The 20,440-nt window shown below is 39.1% G+C and overlaps 1 protein-coding gene across 2 annotated transcripts; it reads right to left on the bottom strand.

Moving 5' to 3' along the window:
* Positions 1-1,080: 1,080 nt before the first annotated feature.
* LOC136697542 (inter-alpha-trypsin inhibitor heavy chain H3-like) lies at positions 1,081-18,973 on the bottom strand. 2 transcript variants are annotated; one of them, XM_066672727.1, is made up of 22 exons: positions 18,872-18,973; positions 15,720-15,883; positions 15,300-15,404; positions 15,002-15,164; positions 14,565-14,675; positions 14,188-14,316; positions 13,884-14,000; positions 10,236-10,404; positions 10,016-10,126; positions 9,408-9,589; positions 9,154-9,333; positions 8,677-8,804; positions 8,365-8,555; positions 7,818-7,856; positions 6,959-7,039; positions 5,057-5,155; positions 3,687-3,719; positions 3,471-3,575; positions 3,203-3,365; positions 2,955-3,103; positions 1,904-1,979; positions 1,082-1,824 (listed from the first exon to the last, which is right to left on the bottom strand). In XM_066672727.1, the coding sequence occupies exons 1-22, from the start codon at positions 18,944-18,946 to the stop codon at positions 1,728-1,730; spliced, it is 2,667 nt and encodes an 888-aa protein (XP_066528824.1). In that variant the 5' UTR covers positions 18,947-18,973; the 3' UTR covers positions 1,082-1,727. The 2 variants fall into 2 exon arrangements, with proteins under 2 accessions (XP_066528825.1, XP_066528824.1); XM_066672728.1 differs by lacking the exon at positions 3,687-3,719 and having other exon boundaries at positions 1,081-1,824.
* Positions 18,974-20,440: the final 1,467 nt, after the last annotated feature.

Consider the following 20,440-nt stretch of genomic DNA (forward strand, 5'->3'; position numbering starts at 1 on the left):
TCCAGCCGTCTTGACTATTGTAACTCTCTTCTTTCTGGCATTAGCTCCTCACTACTACATAAACTCCAAATGGTCCAGAACTCTGCTGCCCGTCTCCTCACCCACACCCGGTCCCACCACCACATCACCCCAGTTCTCCACAACCTCCACTGGCTTCCTGTTAAATATCGTATTCAGTTCAAAATCCTCCTTCTCACCTACAAAGCTCTCAATAACCAAGCTCCCTCTTACTTATCGGACCTTCTTCAACCATACACACCTAATCGCATTCTCAGATCTTCCTCAGCCAGTTTACTCACCATTCCCCCTTCTAAGCTGCGTAGTCTTGGAGATCGAGCCTTCTCCAGACATGCCCCCCGCCTCTGGAACTCCCTTCCTCCAGAAATTCAACAGTCAACATCTCTATCACTATTTAAATCCAAACTTAAAACACACCTGTTTGCGGCTGCATTTAATCCCTCTGTTTCTGATTAGCCCTTGTTTTTTTTTTTTTTTTTTGTTTTTTTTTTTGTTTTTTTTTTTTTTTTTTGTTCCTGTTTTGTATCATTGTATGTTATGTAGTGTTATGGATGTGATTGTCTTTATGTGTTCATCATCTGATTGTAACAGCGTCTTTGGGTTACTGAAAAGCGCTTTAAAAATTCCATTTATTATTATTATTATTACTAGTAACAATTGAATTTTCACATGTGTAAATTTAAATCTTGATATCAAGAAAAAAACTTTCAAAGCTAAAACAACCATAGTTTTCACTAGTCATTACTTTCATTCAAGATATCTAGAGTATAATATCAGATATCTACAATTTAGATTCAGATTTTTTAAAATATATTTAAGGGATCTTTAATAAGGAGAGAATTTAAGATATATTTAATTTGAATTATGACAATGAATCAGAACAAAAGGCAAGATATCTAATTTTCTTTTTGACTAATCGTAATTTAATTGTAGATATCTGAAATGAAAGTTTAAGATATTCAGTAATTCATTTCAGATATCTTGAATTGGCACTTTTATTGAACTCAAATGTGAATATGACATCATTTACACTAGTCAAAATGTAATTGAAGATATCTCAAATTGTTATTTTTAATGTTAAAAAGTTTAAAACAATTTAATGTTAAAATGTCTTGCCATATGTTCCTATATTTTGCACACTCACACACCTTGTTTGCTCACTTTGAAATCTGTAACTCTCTTTACCTTGTCACTGATACTGATACATTTGCTGTGACTGGCTGAAAAGTTGTCTATGTGTTCATCTGCGTGCCTAGGGTTGCCAACCCCTGCATAGTATATTTTAGCATAGTTTAAATCAAAGAAAAGTGAAGTGAGATGGAATCGTGTTTCAGCAAATGTGGGGGTGGGGGCGGGAAGGCGTATGTGAAACTCCACACGTGTGAGTGTGTGAGTGACTCTGTGAGTGCTTGGTCTGGGGTGTTTCCTCTCTTGTGGACCCACCTTGACCCTGAACAGGATGAAGTACTTACAGAAGATGAATAAACGAATAAAAGAGGCACATACAAAGCCAAAGTGGTTAGACATAATTTTTTATTGTTTGTCTACCCATCCAATCTCAAACACAGAGACCCAGGAAGAGGATGGCACATTTATGTCTTCAGAGCAAACCATCAATCAGCTGCCTCTGTTTTAGTTTGTGTCACTCTGCAGCTGTACCATTAAGAGTAACATCATCAATGTCTTCAATAATAAAAATGATCTTCATCTCAGGAGGCTACAGCTTTGGCATGAATGAACTGGAACGGCACGAGCCAACAACCCAACTCAGGAGCTGAAGAGCGGCGGTAATCAGTGGCTTTGCTCCTATAAAACACGCAGGAACACACTTCAGCTCAGGAACATGTTCTGTAATATCTGCTATATCTTTATTTGCTGAATTTACCAAGTTGCCTTCTTTTCTTTATCCTTAATCTTGATCACTGATCCTTGCAGTTCTTCATATTTAAGACGAGCTGCTCCTTAAATTAAATCAGGGTCATTGTCACATCACATACACAAGTGTAAGGTAAGAAAAAACTTAGTCCCTTACAGTAGCAAATGCAAAAAAAATGCATAAATTAACGTATACAAATAGAATTAGAGTATGTACACAGCTTAACTTACATTTTACACATGTTAATGTACACTGTACATACACTATGCAGACAATATTGCACTGTCAAAATATACAAGGTGATAAATAACTAGCCAAGAAGTAGATGTAAATAGATTTGATGGTGAGTGTGAGAGGGTGTGATGGTGAGTGTTAGAGGGTGTTATGGTGAGTCTGAGAGGGTGTGATGGTGAGTCTGAGAGGGTGTGATGGTGAATGTGAGAGGGTGTGATGGTGAATGTGAGAGGGTGTGATGGTGAGTGTTAGAGGGTGTTATGGTGAGTCTGAGAGGGTGTGATGGTGAGTGTGAGAGGGTTTGATGGTGAGTGTTAGAGGATATAATGGTGAGTGTTGGAGGGTGTGATGGTGAGTGTGAGAGGGTTTGATGGTGTGCGTGAGAGGATTGATGGTCTCTATGAAAGGACAGATAGTGTGTGTGAGAGGTAAGATTTGAAATTTTATAAATTACACGTCATTAGAAGAAGTAGATTAGTATGAGTTACAAAGGAGTGATATCTGCAGACGAAGCAGTTACATGAGCTTAAATGCCAAGTGTGGGCTGAAGGGGTATAAAGACCACCAGCACTGGACTGTGGAGCAGTGGAACTTTGTTCTCTGGAGTGATGGACCTCTTTCTAGTAACTTAAGATGAGTTGGACGGTGTTCTGGATTTTTTCTTAATTTCAGAACTAATCTCCTAACAAACGTATCTGACCTCACTGATGCTCCTGTGGCTGCCGTCTGTTCTATTTATACACAATATTTTGAATGAGCAGGTGTCCACAAACATATAGCTGTTGTGTGTATGTGTGTGTGGTGTATTCCCCCTCTTTCCTCCTACCAAGGATGCCTTGTGTGTCAGGGTTGTTTGGTTGCTGCTTAACGTCAGGCCACAGAAACACCTCTCCATCTTTCTTATGTTGGAGGATAACAACACGAATGCTTCCCATGGCGATGTCCACTTCATTGGCTCGGATAATTAGAGACACACTGCAGAGATTTAATAACAGTAACAACATTTAGGGAGAAATCCACCACTCAGCATGTGAAAAGCTTTATCCTATTTCCATTTTCAACATGGTTACATACCTGTCTTTCTCATAATTGGCTGACCCCCAAAGGAATGAGGACTTACTCAGGCCGTCAGAGTATTCTATGGCATCAGAGGTGATCCTGAGATAGTGATTGGTTTTGTAGTGGAAGTCAATAAGTTTGAATCCTTTTGTTGAAAGGCTGCCATTCATAATGAAATCTGTGGAGAGGAAAACATCACTCTGATTATAACACTAGTGTTAACCTCTAAAGGACACAACAATAAAGATGCTTTAGCCAGGTGAGACCATCCGGGATCACTCACCTGAAGAGGGGTCCTTCAAGAGTTCCAATGATGAAGATGGAGGCAGATCATAACACAGTGGCTTCTGCTGAGCATGATGAGATATGAGGACCCTCACCCCCTCCACTGAGAGAGAGAGAGAGAGAGAGAGAGGATACAAAAAACAGGAGGTTCTGAAATGCATTTCCTTCAGAAGTTAAAATCAACAGATCAACAGCAACCAATGCTTCACTCTACCTGGAGGGGGAACTTTTATAGTTGGTTTCACTTCTTTTTATTTACCAGGAACCACAAAAAACAAACAAAACACCAATTAAAAATGAGAACAGGTTTTCCATGAATATTACAGAGCTGCAACACCAAGTTGGAACTGAATACAAAGGAAAGGAGAGAGAGCGATAGTGAAAGAGAGAGCAATAGAAAGTTTTGAGTGAAAGAATACAACAAGACAACACTTTTAAATTTTGGACCCTGCCTCCTTGATTTGAAAAATCTGTAAAATTAATTATACTTTGCAACTGTAGGGGGAGCCCAGGAGCCAAAATACCAAATCTTACCTAGTGTTCCCTTAAATGATTAATAATTCGAATAATAGCCATAATAATAATAAAACTGTCAATAGTAAAAGAAATAAAGAAGAAAAGCACTGAGGGCCATGCTTGTACATATTCCATTTCAAGGGGGTAATTTTGCCTCGCTTTTCTTGGCACACACCACTCCTGGACTGATGGAAGCATCTCTGGCGATAAACACACTGACAACAGGGCTGTATCTGAAAACACTCTGGTTTCAGGAGCTGCTTTTATTGAAGTGTGAGGCTGAGACAGTGAAATGTCTTTAAATGCTTCTTTAAAGGCTGTATTTGACGGATATGTTTTGGATGGAACTAGGGCAAAGTCGCCCTAATGGTGTTTAAAACATTGTGCCATCATATTAATACATTACTAACATGTTTTTAGATTATTGTGACGTAACGCTGCTCTCCTGCATGTGTCTGTGGCGTTTTCACCAGTTGTGAAAAAGTATAAACAGTGTTCAGGTAGATTAAAGGAACAGTAAGTAGTATTTTTACCTTAAAATTCCAGCTTCAAAATCAATATGTGTTCCACTGACCTGTAATAAGGAGACTAGAACCTCTGTCTTGTTGCTCTGGGCTCAGCACTGCAGACTATACACTATGTAACTTCTAGAGGAAGGAAGTTTTTGTATTTATTTTAAAGTTTACTTTCGAATGTGATTTGTACCGGTGACCTGCCTTTTAAGTCATTCTTTGAGAGCAGACAGAGCAGATATTTACATTTTATTTTCTATAGGTCACGTTAGGGAATTTGTACATTTTAGATGGTTATTTTGGCCTGCACACTAGTTACAAACAAGCTCTTAATAAGTGGGCAAATAAGAACTACTGAACTCTGAGAATTATAAAAGTAGCATTTACTATTTGTGTTATGTTGATTGTTCTTTGAAAATATGTGAGCTGCTTTATGCTTTATGGGCAGTAACCTTAAAATATTTATCATGTCTGAACCCTAGAACTATGGAGATTTGTGAAAAAGAAATAATTAAATACAAATTAAAAAGTCAAATGCACACAAACATATACATACCCATAGGATCATGGACTGAAGTTCTGTCACGATTACTGAAGAAATAATAATCATGGGCAGAAATGTAACTGTGTCGTCCTCGTCCTCTTCCTCTTCCAACTGCAGAGGAAGCAGAATGTAAATCATGTGATTTTTGCTTTGAAATGACTACTGAACAAACACAGCTGAAACAGTATTCTATATACTGGGCTGTAAAATAAATTCAATTAAAGTATATCTGAAGAACTACAGTGTAATGAAACTGACTTCACAACCTGACTCTAACATACCACCAAAATCACCAAATCTTATTTGAACATCTTGAAATGTCTTGAATTGTGTTTCTCTTTCTCAGGCATCGGCTCAGAGCATGATGTTCCAATTATGATGATGTGTTATCTCTCTCTTTAGCGTTTTAATTTCAAGTGTGAGTGGATTCTACTCTCATTGAGACCTTATACAGTGAAAATTACAGAGAAACGAATGTTACTCCTTGAGCAAGACGCTATGTGAAACGAGGTTTGTTCCCTTCTCCTATAAAGTTACTATTCTGAAGACATGTTTTTATTTGGATAGCGACAATATATAAAATTAATAAACTAGGAAAGATTAATATTCAACAGTTGTGGTATGTGTGTGTGTGTGTGTTTGGGGTGTTCAGTCTCTGATAGTTAAGGATTTTGACTTTTTGGGGACTTTAGTTTAGCATTATTTCTACTGGTGAGTATTTATTTCCTGAACAAGAGACTTTTTTATACCCTTCTCTATGTCTCTCTGGATGAGTGGGTCTGCAGCATGTCACAAATATAAATGTATCATGCATCTGACAGAAAACCTGTAAACTTACAATATGGTAGGAATCCTAAATGAAACAAATAAGAAAAGTTAATGATGACAGAATAATGAACTCGGCCGTTGGGGTCTAGGCATTGTAATTAAACATCTGGGGGTTAGGGTTATTTTCAAGAGATTCCATTTCAAGGGGGTAATTTTGCCTCTCTTTTCTTGGCACACACCACTCCTGGCCTGATGGAAGCATCTCTGGCGATAAACACACTGACAACAGGGCTGTATCTGAAAACACTCTGGTTTCAGGAGCTGCTTTTATCGAAGTGTGAGGCTGAGACAGTGAAATGTCTTTAAATGCTTCTTTAAAGGCTGTATTTGACGGACATGTTTTGGATGGAACTAGAGGGCCTTCGCAAGGTCGCCCCAAAGGTGTTTAAAACATTGTGCCATCATATTAATACATTACTAACATGTTTTAGATTGTTGTGCCGTAACGCTGCTCTCCTGCATGTGTCCGTGGCGTTTTCACCAGTTGTGAAAAAGTATAAACAGTGTTCAGGGAGATTAAAGGAACAGTAAGTAGTATTTTTACCTTAAAATTCCAGCTTCAAAATCAATATGTGACCTGTAATAAGGAGACTAGAACCTCTGTCTTGTTGCTCTGGGCTCAGCACTGCAGACTATACACTATGTAACTTCTAGAGGAAGGTAGTTTTTTGTATTTATTTTAAAGTTTACTTTCGAATGTGATTTGTACGGGTGACCTGCCTTTTAAGTCATTCTTTGAGAGCAGACAGAGCAGATATTTATATTTTATTTTCTATAGGTCACGTTAGGGAATTTGTACATTTTAGATGGTTATTTTGGCCTGCACACTAGTTACAAACAAGCTCTTAATAAGTGGGCAAATAAGAACTACTGAACTCTGAGAATTATAAAAGTAGCATTTACTATTTGTGTTATGTTGATTGTTCTTTGAAAATATGTGAGCTGCTTTATGCTTTATGGGCAGTAACCTTAAAATATTTATCATGTCTGAACCCTAGAACTATGGAGATTTGTGAAAAAGAAATAATTAAATACAAATTAAAAAGTCAATTGCATACACACACACACACAAACACACACACATACGATCGGAATTTCTGTGAGGTGCAGAGAAGTAAAATCCAGAATATTCATAATAATCTTCTTCACGTCCTCTTCCTCTTCCAACTGCAGAGGAAGCAGAATGTAAATCATGTGATTTTTGTTTTGAAATGACTACTGAACAAACACAGCTGAAACATTATTCTATATACTGGGCTGTAAAATAAATTCAATTAAAGTACATCTGAAGACCTACAGTGTAATGAAACTGACTTCACAACCTCACACCACCAAAATCACAAAATCTTATTTGAACATCTTGAAATGTCTTGAATTGTGTTTCTCTTTCTCAGGCATCGGCTCAGAGCATGATGTTCCAATTATGATGATGTGTTATCTCTCTCTTTAGAGTGTAAGAGGATTCTACTCTCATTGCAACCTTATACAGTGAAAATTACAGTTAAAAGAATATTGCCCCTGAAACAAAACACTATGTGAAACAGTGCAAAATGAGGTTTATTTCCTTCTCCTTTAAATTACTATTTTGAAGAAATTTTTTTATTTGGATAGCGACAATATATAAAATTAATAAGGTAGGAAGGATTAATATTCAACAGATGTGGTATGTGTTTGTGTGTTTGGGGTGTTCAGTCTCTGATAATTAAGGAGTCTGACTATTTGGGGACTTTCCTGGGGTTTTAGTGGATTATTTCTACAGGTGAGTCTTTATTTCCTGAACAAGAGACTTTTTTTATACCCTTCTCTATGTCTCTCTGGATGAGTGTCTGAAGCATGTCACAAAAGTATATTTATCATGCACTTGAAAGAAAAATTGTGAACTTACAGAGCAGTAGGTATCCTAAATAAAACAAATTAGAAAAGTTAGTGATGACAGAATAATGACCTTTCCGTGGCTGTTGGGGTCTAATTAAACGTGTGGTTCCTGTAAGAAAAAGCAGAAAACACTCACTCAGTTCTGAAGTTCCTGTGTTCATAGCTGCCATAAACCTGCACTATGTACATTTTGTGAATTTGGAGACCTCTCTGGTGGAAAAGTGTAATTGCATACCACATGAACATGCTGTAATGTGTGTCGTGCTTCATACGCTTCCCTTACTGGATGAATCTGAAGAGAACCCATTTAGGATCTGAGACTCCGAGGATGAAATGAATGATCAGTCATTATCATCATCTTCCTCAGCTTTACATTGATCTTGTGTTTGAGACTCTCTCTAATCCTCTCTAATCTAGAGCAGGGTTTTTTAAACCCAGGGTCACATCCCTTGGTTGGAGACCCTTTAGATTCAGACACACCCACAGTTCTTCTGCATTGTCCTGGTCTGGATTTAGCAGGACAACAGATGGAGAAGGAAAGTGTAATCTCTCATTTCGCTCTTCACTGGTTCTGATGCTTATATGTTAACTTTTATGAGCCCATGTGGACTACTTGCCTGATGGTAGCCGGAGCTTTTGTTTGACAGGCTTTTGTTCTTGTTCCTTGGGTTTGTGGGCGACCTGAGTGCTCTCTCCTTGAGGCTTAGTGACCACCATTGAAGTCAGCGGAGTCACAAATTTGTATTTGAGAGAGAGACACAGGACTTCTTTCCTGGCTGCTTCTTTCTCCAGCCCATGAAGTGTCACCCTGAAACACAGCTAACAGTGCTTAGACTGAATCATGTTTACAGACACGCATGCACACACACACACACACACACACACACACACACACACACACACAGTACAGAAGGATGTCACCCACTCACTCTTTCTCCAGCAGCTGTTTGACTGTGAGATGAGCCCAGAGTCTCTCCATGATGTTTTCATGTTGTGGTGAAACGTCTACAAAATCTTTAGTGAGGATTGCGTCCTGGTAGCTCACGTTACCATTTCTCTACACAGAGGAGAGGACAACAAAAGGAGAACTTCACTCTGAAATGCTTTAATAAAACACATTGTCAAACAGCATCAGGTTCTGAGTTACCTGTTTATTAGGTACAACACCTACACTAGCCTGCATAACCAAATAGATGCCCCTTATAATGAGTGGATTCAGATACTTTAAAGTCCACTCACAGCATGAAAAAGGTATAGGATGTTCTAGAGCAGCTGCAAATGAGTCTGGTGTCACACCGCCCAGTGCCAAGCATGAGCAAATGTGAATTTAAAAAACTGATGTTAAGTGTTACTTGTGTTGTGGAAGCAGTGTCAAAACTTTTTACCTAAACCAAGCTTAGCCTTACCGAGATGGCGATGACGGTTGTTTGTAAAGAGTCGAGGCTGTTGTCTGTGATTTGTCCGGCTACTACGATCTCTGAGCCGTTGTAGTAGTGTCTGAAAGTGGTCTGGGTGAGATTTCCAACTCCAATGTAGTTCAGTTGAATGTTAGTTAACAGCGGGGTGGCCACTTCCTCATAGAAGCCCTACAGAGCATGAAAATTGTGATGAAACTCTGAACAGCTGCAGTAATGATGTAGATTTAATCCAGAAACACTACCTGCAGCTGTAGATCAGCATCTGAATCCTCATAGATCCGAACAGCATGTCCACTGTTTTCCAGAGCCATCTTTTGCAGGAATTCAAAGTTAACGTCAAATCCGAACCCCAGGCAGTACAGAGGAAACTTCCCTCCGATGGCCTTTTTCACATTGGCCTGAATCTTTATCGGATCACTTTCACCTGTCAGACAAACAGAGGGTCAATAAATAGTCACTTTAACAGAGACTTATTTGTATGTGCTTATTTGTGAGTGTGGGTGTTTGTGTGTGTGTGTGTGTGTGTTTAAGCACCTTTAACACGTGCACAGTAACCCAAATGTCCATAACATTTGTACCAATCTTTACCTTTCCCATTAGCACCCTCGTACAAAGTCTGAGTATAGTCAAAATAAGTAGATGTGTCAACAGAGCAGGGAATGCTCAGGAAATCATGTTTTATCTTCTAAAGATACACCTAAAGAACGTTTCCAGCTGCTGTTACAAATCTGACAGAAGATCTCCAACCGTGCAGTGCGTGTGTGAAAGGACAACTCCAGAAAATGTCCAGATCTAGTTCTCTAGATTTTTTCTGGAGTTCATACCTGAAAACAACATAAGACTGCTTTGCCTGTATTAGGAGCTCCATCTGTCAGCAGGATGAGGATGGAGGCAGATCCTTCTTGTTGATGTCTGTTGATCATCTCCACTCCCTTTATCACTGCATCATTGATGTTTGTGGCTGAAGGACAGAGAACACATTAGATAATGTCTGAAAACCCCTACTCTCTGTCTCTTTTAAAGGTCTTATTCTATATTGCCTGCTGTATATTTTTGTTCTAGTAACTCACATCCGCCATGTGTAATCTTTCTCACAAAGTCCTTGGCCTTCTGCAGGTTCCCCTCTGAGGCAGAGAGCAGTTCAGGATTCCAGACGTCTATGTGTGAGTCAAAGGTGACCAGCCCAAAGTGATCATCCTCAGAAATATCTCCCAGGATCTTCAGCAGTGCTTCACGAGTCTGAAATGAAAAGAAGTCATCAGGAAGTCTGTACACTGAAATGACTGTATATCAGGGGTCCCCAATTACATTTCCTCAAGGGCCACATCCAACCAACATCGCAAAGTCAAGGGCCTGTGTATAATTCTCATACTATTTTATACAGTACGGGACAAGAAATTTTATTACGGATATCATATTATTATTAAAGTGATTATTATTATTATTAAGTATATGTAAATAGATAGGTCTAACTAACTACAGTTATTTGTTTTTATTCAGTATTCAATGAGAGAAGTGACAGCAGTGGGTTGAAACAATTGAGACCTCTTAAGAGACCTGAAATTGGGGCAATGCTCATTGATTAATTTGCTTTTTTTCTTTTTGGAACCAGTAGCGTTAAGCCCCAGTCACACTGGGTTTTTGCATTTCACTTAGGTTGTTTCTCAATACAAAGTACTTCAAGTTCAAACTGCCATACTTGGTTGTACAAACTTGGTGAGGTCAACTCGCGAGTACAAAGTTCTGAGGATGGGAAGACACTGTAACGTAGTTCTGTAATTGGAACGTCAATGTACTTGATGAGTCACCGTCTCTGTGGCAGGAAAAAGCCATCACGCTTATGGCAAGCCATTTTAATAAAATTATGCAACTGGATTTACATTACATATATCTGTTATTCATTTATGACTAGACACAATTCTAAATTAAGATATCTCTAATTATATACTGACTAGGCGAAATAACAATTTGAGATATCTTTAATTACATTTTGGCTAGTGTAAATGATGTCAAATTTACCATTGAATTCAGTGGAAGCTCCAGTACAAGATATCTGAAATTAATTACTGACTGTCTTAAACTTTCATTTCAAATATCTTCAATTAAATTATGACTAGTCAAAATGTAAAATAGAGATATCTTGCCTTTTGTTCTGATTCATTGTCATAATTCCTATTAAAAGTATCTTAAATTCCCTCCTTATTGAAGATATCTTAAATATATTTTAAGATATCTGTAACTAAATTGGGACTGCATGTTGGCGCTGCAGGTAGTGTTGCAGTCACACAGTTCTAGGATCCTGGGGTTGTGGGTTTGAGTCCCGCTCCGGTGACTGTTTGAATATAAGATGTCTAAGGTGTATAATAATTAATATGTATGTGAAGATGATTTGGCTTTTAATTTTTTTTTTCATATAAAGAATTCAATTTACACGTGCAAATTCAATTGTCAGAAATATGGCAAGATGTTTTAGCTTTTAATAATTTATTCTTAATATCAAGTATTCAATTTGCACATGTGAAGATTCAATTGTTACTAGTAAATAAGTTATTTTTACTAGTAAGATTTCATTTGTCACTAGTGAAAATAAAATTTCTGATGTCAGGTATATAATATATACTAGTAAAAATTAAATCCTTGATATCAGAAATAAAAATTTCACTAGTAAAAATAAAATTTCTGATATCAAATATTGAATGTGTACGAGTAAAAATTTTATTTCTAATATCAAGAGTTAAATTTTTACCAATAAAAATGTTTCCCCCATTAAAATGAATGGGGAAACTCTAGAATTATCACTGGTAAGGATTACATATTTAATAGTAGAAATTTCATTGTTGATATCAGAAATTACATTTTCACTAGTGACAATTGAAATCTTAAAGTAAAGATTTAGATTCTTACTAGTAAACAGATTTTTACTGAAAATAATAGTTGAAATTTCACATGTGTAAATTGAATTCTTGTTATCAAGAAAAAATGATTTAAAGCTAAAATGGCTTGCCATAAACTCAGGATGTATGACTCATCAGATGACAAATATCTTAAAAGACATTTTGACTAGTCAAAATATAATTGTATATATCTTAAATTACCCCTCCTGGATCAGGGCCTTGTGGTGGAAGGGCTTCATGACCTCCAGGTCTATGTCGGGAGCTGTTAGCTCCCAGTAGGGTCTCCCATGGCTAACAGGTTTGGAGTGAAGATCCAGACAAACATGATCCAAGAAGCATCCCTATGAGTACAACAGCTAAAGATAAGTGTACCCTGGCTGGGAGCAGGTACCGGGACCTACCCCTGGAGCCAGGCCTGGGGTTAGTGTCCGACGGCAAGCACATGGTGGCCGGGCAGCCCATGTAATCTGGCTGGGCTCAGCCCAAAATGGCAGAGTGGGAGGATCATGTGGGTCAACCACCCTCAAGATCCAGAGTAGGGGTGCGGTGCAATACCCATCGGGCACAGAGTGGGGGCAAAGGTGCATCATGGAACTTGTCAATGGAAACTGGTTGTTGATACGTGGAATGTAACTTCATTGGGGGGAAAGAGCCCGAACTGGTGTGTGATGTTGAGAGATACCAGCTAGATATAGTTGGGCTCACCTCTACACACAGTGTGGGCTCTGGAACCAAACTCCTCAATAGGGGTTGGTTTCTCTCTTACTCAGGAGTTGCACAGGGTGAGAGGCACCGGACGGGTGTGGGGATAATCACAAGTCCCTGGCTGGTGGCTGTACAGGGGGAGTTTGTCCCAGTAAACCAGAGGGTCGCCTTAATGCGGCTCCGGCTTGCAGACAGGAAAACTTTTGACTATTGTGTGTGTGTATGCACCGAACAGCAGCTCAGAGTATTTGGCCTTCTTGGAAATAATGAGTGGAGTGCTAGAGAGGATTCCATGCACTGACACTTTTGTTTCGCTGGGGGACTTCAATGCTCACATTGGCAGTGACTGGGAAACCTGGAGAGAAGTGACTGGGAGGAACGGCCTGCCTGATCTGAACCCGAGCAGTGTGATGTTGTTGGACTTTTGTGCTGGTCATGGTTTATCCATAACAAACACCATGTTCGAACATAAGGTTGCTCATAAGTGTACTTGCTACCAGAGCACCCTGGGCCAAAGGTCAATGATCAACTTTGTGGTCGTGTCTTCTGACCTGAGGCCATATGTTTTGGAAACTCAGGTAAAGAGAGGGGCTGAGCTGTCAACTAATCACCATCTGGTGGTGAGTTGGATCCGATGGCAGGGAAAGCTGCCAGACAGACCTGGTGAACCCAAACGTATAGTGAGGGTGTGCTGGGAAAAGCTGGCAGATGACTCTGTCGGGATGGATTTTTTCTCTTATGTTCTGTAGGAGGGGCAACACATATTCACACACTCACACCTATGGACACTTATTTGAGTCGCCAGTACACCTTTCAATGTGTGTTTTTGGATCGCAGGAGGAAACCCATGCGGACATGGGGAGAACATTATACAAACCATGCTTTTTCAATAATAACAAAACTGCTCTTCAAATGTATTTTTATCTGTACAAAATACATAAACTTATACCATACAAAAGCTAAACATAAAACATTGCGAATCACATCTTTACCAGCGGTAAATATGATTCATCTGTGATTCATAAGCAATTTCTATGTGGAAAAAAGTGGTATTTCACAGTTCCTGACATTATTAGAATGCAGCATTTGACCAACAGTAAACGCTAGATTGGAGTTCACCTGCTGAATCTTCCTTCCCGACATGGAGCCACTTCGGTCGATTACAAACACCACGTTTTTCGGGATGCGCTGAATGTCTGTGGGCGCAAAGTAGTGAACGAAATAACCTTCTGATGCCTGACAGGAGAGAGAAGGAGAGGTAGACGACAGGGGGTTAAATTCTACACTACCTGTTTATTTCAGCCTTTTTCTAAATTTGATCATTGTGTACACCTCCCCTCCAGTTTGTAGGGGAATGGACAAATGCAGCAAACTTTCAGATAATTAATATTCATCATCAGTTCCACTCTGTAAAGTGCAGTACCTTCAGTTCTCCACTGGGGACTTGTCTAGTAACGTCATACATTATGATCAAGTCTCCGTTCAGTCCGTTTTCTCCACAGCTGTCACAGTTGGTCTGCTGCTCCCGCGTCGGGTAGAAGCTCACCCACGCCTGCAATTAGATTAGACACTTTATTTTTTACTGTGAAGTGTTCACAGCCGACGTGGCCTCAAACAAGACACTTAACCCCCAGCCACTTCCAGTTCCTCAGTGAGGACGAAATCATATTTCAATGCACTGCTTTAAATAATGATAGAGCATGAGATTTTTAGGAAAGATATAGAGATAATGTAGAATATAGAATATAAAGATAATCAAATGCAAGTAGCAAAAATAGGGGTTCTAAGCATGATCCTCACCTCTTTATCAGATCGTGTAATGGTCACAGCATTGGCCAGTTCTTTAGTGTTCAGTCCTCCATTCACCTCCAGGAAGGAAATACTTGGATTCTCAAGGATGTACACATCGATCTGACAGAGACACATAAACAAAAGTAACTTTTAAAATGGGAAAAATGGTGTGTTACATAATACATAAAACGTCATTGAAATTGGATCTGCTCCTGGACCGGGGTTCTTAGAGTCTGATACAAGTGTTCAGACTGTAGTCAGAGTCTTGAGTTTAGAACATATTTGAATCTGATCTACAACCACCATCAAATGTGGTTCAAGTTAGATTAGGTTTTGTGTCCATATGGTCATTCACACTGAAAAAAAAGTGTTTAAATCTGTCCTGAAATCAGACAAGGCCAGAAACAGGACAGAAGAGCTCAATTATTGACTCCTGGACTTCACACCTTAAAGTCTGCCATCGTCTGCATCGGTTGGGCGTTGATGAGCAGCTGATATTTTCCATGTTGTCGCTTTAGCAGCTCCTCATAGGTGAGTTCAAACGTTACTTTACTGAAAGCAGCCACTGTCACCGAAGTTTTAAACTCCTCCAGAGTCCGTCCCACTGAACTGGAGCACAAGGACAACACAGAACAACAAATAACTAAGATGTATTCATCTACATATAAATATCTTACAAATCATACAATTATTTGAATGTCTTTTAAATGTCTTTGAGGTAAATTCACATCCAAATATGTTTACCTGATAATTCCAGCACTCTCTCCTCGAGACACAGCCTGACTGTACTGCTGCTGAGCCTCTTCTTTCTCCTTCACAACTCCATCGTATGTCTTCCCCTCCATGGTCCTGAGAATGAGATGCTTATTCAGACAACAAACTAAACCCTTTACCCTGATTTTAAATTACTATTAACCAGGATACATTGTGTTTGTTCTTATTTTAGTCCAGTCCCAAAGTGACATTTAAGATTCTCGAGTGATGCGACTGTCTTTATCATCAGGAGATAATAAGTTTGATCCCTCCTGATGCCACAGCCATCCGTAAGTAGGTGTCCATAACATTAACCCTGGCCTGTCTGCAGGATGTGTTGGTGGCAGTTTATGCCACTTTAAGGAACCTGGGAAGTTTTACATGTTTTTGTTTGTTGTCATGTTTACTCACATCCTGAATCTGCTGATGAAGGCATGTTTGGGAATCTGAACCTGAAAATGGACTTCTTTGGACTCATTGAGACGGTTTGCCACTCGGCTGGTGATGACGGTGACGGCATAGCGGCTGGTTACTGTGGAGTTTATGTGGAAGCTGTAGATGTCTATGCTTTGATCCTGTGGTGAGGGGAAAAGGGAAATAATGAAGATGGCATATGTAAATTGGTAAAGGTATTTTTTTGTCTTTTATGAGGCTGGTAGTTTCTAAGGCAGATTTTGTGGCTACAACATATTGCTATGCTGCCTCATTACCTCATGGTCACAATATATTATTTTGTGGACTCAGTATATTAATTGGTGGCCAAACTGTATTAACTCATGGCCTCAATATATTATCTCCTGTCCACAATATTATTTTATTGGCCTCAAAATATTTTCTAGTGGCCATGCACACCTTATTAAAAACAACCACCATGTAAATTTAGGGGCTCTGTAGTATGATGCTACTCATTCCTGGTATGCTTTTGAATCTCTGGGCAAACTTTAAGGGATAAAAGCACAAAGAAAGTAATAAATGATCAAAAAGTAGAGAATTATTTATTTACTTTGTAAACAAAATATGCATATTCAACAATAGGTTACTTCAAATTCAGAAATAATGTGTTTTACTGTCTCTATGAACAAGCTTTATCCTTTTCAGGATGGTTTATTAAATATAACAATAGAACAACTCATTCTTATTGTAACATCAATGCAATACTGGGATTAATTCACTTAGAGTAACATTGATGTGTTTTCTATGTGCCTCTTTCATCTATTCATTCGTCTTCTTTAAACACACAGGTTGGTAGATGGAGTGATTGTGTGAAACTGTCCATAGGTGTGTGTGTGTGTTTGTGTGTATGTGTGTGGGTGCTGGACTGGAGATGTGTATGTAGGCGGCTGACTGTAGATATGTGTGTGTGTGTGGGTGGGTGGCTGAATGGAGATACATTTGTGTTTGTTCCAAGTTTCAACACTCTTTAAATATTACAAATGTCAAACTATCAGTGATCTGGAAAAGTGATTTGGGTTGTGGGTCATTCTCAGTGCTGCAGTGACACTAATGTGGTAGTGGGGTGTTGTGCTGGTTTCGCAATGTTACTGCCGATGGGTGCATGCCCAAATGTGTGTAAGCCCCTTCATAATTAGTGAATTCAAAGAGGCGGACAAAGTCAGTGTGTAAAATCTCTGTATAAAAGCATGAAATAAAAACACTTAGAGACACTTCAATAAAGCCACAAAAGGAGACTAAGGTCCCCACGCTCAGACATAGATAAATAATAATAATAATAATAATAATAATAATAGATTTGTTTTATACCTTCAGTGCAGAAACTCATTCATTCATTCATTCATTATCTGCAACCGCTTATCCAGTTCAGGGTTGCGGTGGGTCCAGAGCCTACCTGGAATCATTGGGCGCAAGGCGGGAATACAGCCTCAAGGGGGCACCAGTCCTTCACAGGGCAACACAGACACACACATTCCCTCAAACCTACGGACACATTTGAGTCGCCAATCCACCTACCAACGTATGTTTTTGAACTGTGGGAGGAAACCCACGGGTACACGGGGAGAACACACCAACTCCTCACAGACGGTCACCCGGAGCGGGAATCAAACCCACAACCTCGAGGCCCCTGGAGCTGTGTGACTGTGACACTACCTGCTGCGCCACCATGCCGCAATGCAGGATCTACTTTGTAGAAATAGAATATAATATTTCTGAGAACATGCCAGTGACCCGTGGTGTCCCCCAGAGTTCTATTCTTGGTCCACTTTTATATAATTTATGCTTACTCTTGGCCAGATTCTACAAAATTATGGTTGTCCTCTCACAACTATGCAGATGATACTCAGATTTGCATGGCCCTGTCCCCAAACGACTCTGGTCCAGTTGACTTATTATGCAAGTGCCTTGAACACATCACTAACTGGAGGGGACACTACTTTCTGCAGTTGAACATAGATAAAACAGAGATTATTCTATTTGGGAACAGCAATGAGAGACATAGATTGGCTGTATATCTGGACTCAAGAGCCCTCAAATCTAAAGAACTGGCTCGCAGCCTTGGTGTATTAATGGACTCAGATCTCCGTTTTAGTTGTCATGTAAAAGCGGTTACTAGATCAGCATTTTACCATCTTAAGAACATCAGTAAGATTAGTCATCAGATTTTCTGACTAAACCAAACCTGGAGAAATTTATTCATGCTTTTATTTCTAGCAGGATTGATTACTGTAATGGTCTCTTAACTGGAATTCCAAGAAAGACGATTAAACAGCTTCAGCTGATTCAAAATGCAGCTGCCAAAGTTCTCATAAGGAGTAAAAGAAAAGATCACATCACACCCATCCTCAAATCCTTACACTGCATATCTGTCTCATACAGAAGAGACTTTAAGGTGTTATTACTGGTCTATAAATGTCTTAATGGGGTAAGACCAGTGTATTTATCAGATCTGCTACAGAGATATGAGCCGAGCAGAGCTCTCAGATCTTTAGGAACTAGTCAGTTAGACCTGCCTCAGGTCAAAACTAAACATGGAGAAGCAGCGTTTCTTTTATTGCATCATTTTACATTTTTTAATCATTTTTATCATGTTTTCTTTTACTCTTTTAATGTATTTCCTGTTATTGCGTTATTTTAATTGTTTTAATGGACTTTAATTATTTTTATTTTTACTTAAAATGTAAAGTTTTTTTTTTTCTATGAAGCACTATGAATTGCTCTTGTATGAAAGGTGCTCTATAAATAAACTTGCCTCAACACTAAAACACTGCACTTTGGCCATCCAGCAAAAAAATGTTTATAATATTCAGGCTTGTGTTTAAGACTAAGAAGATTGGATGTTAATTCTGAATGCTGGTCTAGTCTCTTGTGGTTGTGATCATGTCCACAGCACAGTGTCTGGGTGCCTCTGATTGGTCTAACACTGTTAAAAGAAGCTAAATGCTGAAAACACAGATTAGAATTAAAACTGCAGCTCAGACATTTGAAAAATGCATTTTTATTTTTTTCAAAATGTGATTAAAATATAAAAAGTACTATTTAAGCCCTAGTTTGTACACCCAAGACAGGAGATTAAGGTGTGACCTGATTAAAGGTGAACATTATTGTACCTTGGTTGTCGGAGCGCCGCTGATAAAGATGAAACAAAATCCAAACAGAGTTAAACTGAGAGCACCTCGATCCATGGTGATCCACGCACAACTTTAATCCACACACACAGCACAGGCTTTTATATACACCACACACACACTGCTATTGGTCAGCACTGCTAAACTAAATACAAACACCCTTTCAGTCATCCACCTTTTACCGTAACAAATAAAAACAAAGTCCAGTTTGATCCTGATTGATGATGCAATTTCACACAACTCTTCCCTAAAAAGGAACTAATACATTTTCGAACAGTGTATTAAATATCTAAAGTGTAAATGTAGATATATTTATTTATGCACTCCATAACTACAGACAACACAGTTACACTGGCAACGCTACGTACTTTATACCTATCTGGCCCACGCTTGGCATTGGGCATGGTGACATCAAGCTCATCTGTGGTTGCAGTTCATACACAGACTGGTTATACACATTGCATGACCTTAAAAAAGGAGAATTTACTCATTATCCGTTTATTATTAAATATCATTATCCGTTTATTATTAAAAACGGATTTCCACAAAGTAGAGGAAAGATATTTTTTTATGTATTTAACTTAACTGTTAACAACCCACCCTTTGCATTAAACAGTCATTCTATAATGTTTTTCAGCTGGAACTACATGTGATATCCTACCAGTTTGTTTAATAGAGTCATTCCTAAGCTGTGATTTGGCGTCAGTAAATTTGACTCGCATGTGGACCTGAACAATACATGTACTGTACTTAAGAAATATTTTTAAATGATATATTGTGTCACCTACAGGCCTAGTCTAATACACGTAAATATTAAAAAAGCCCCGCGAAGTAACGAATCCGCGAAAGATGAACCGCGAAGTAGCGAGGGATTACAGTAATGCAAACAGTGTCGCCAGTCAAAGCTCGACCACATTCAGAAACAAAATGTCATAGTCCACGTCAGACAAATTGACCAATTCACTGGTAGTAGACTGGTGGGAAAATAAACAAGATTTTGTATTTAAGCTTATGTACGTTGATTCAGGCATCAACCAAACTTAAATCAATATTTGATTGGCGCAGCAGGTAGTGTCACACAGCTCAAGGGACCTGGAGGTTGTGGGTTCGAGTCCCGCTCCGGGTGACTGTCTGTGAGGAGTTGGTGTGTTCTCCCCGTGTCCGCGTGGGTTTCCTCCGGGTGCTCCGGTTTCCTCCCACAGTCCAAAAAACACACGTTGGTAGGTGGATTGGCGACTCAAGTGTCCGTGAGTGTGTGTGTGTCTGTGTTGCCCGGTGAAGGACTGGCGCCCCCTCCAGGGTGTATTCCCGCCATGCGCCCAATGATTCCAGGTAGGCTCTGGACCCACTGCGACCCTGAACTGGATAAGCGGTTACAGATAATGAATGATTAATTAATTACAAAGCTTCTAATTAATTCGATTAATTTTTTTAAATCAAGTCCCATCCCTAATATTTATTTAAGCAGTAAGTGTTTATTTGCTAAAAACAAACACACAACAAATGACACCCAACATTAGAGTAAAACCAAATAACATTGTTTCAGTGAGT

Source organism: Hoplias malabaricus, chromosome 5, assembly GCF_029633855.1.
Source record: "Hoplias malabaricus isolate fHopMal1 chromosome 5, fHopMal1.hap1, whole genome shotgun sequence".
Lineage (NCBI taxonomy): Eukaryota > Metazoa > Chordata > Actinopteri > Characiformes > Erythrinidae > Hoplias > Hoplias malabaricus.

Excerpts from the sequence above, each read along its gene's own strand:
- LOC136697542 (XM_066672727.1), bottom strand. The coding sequence starts at position 18,946 with ATGGATCGAGGTGCTCTCAGTTTAACTCTGTTTGGATTTTGTTTCATC. Across the intron at positions 14,001-14,187 it reads TCCCCAGTGGAGAACTGAAG|GCATCAGAAGGTTATTTCGT; the intron begins GTACTGCACTTT and ends CTCTCCTGTCAG. Across the intron at positions 3,720-5,056 it reads TTCAGTCCATGATCCTATGG|AAGTGAAACCAACTATAAAA; the intron begins GTATGTATATGT and ends GTAAATAAAAAG.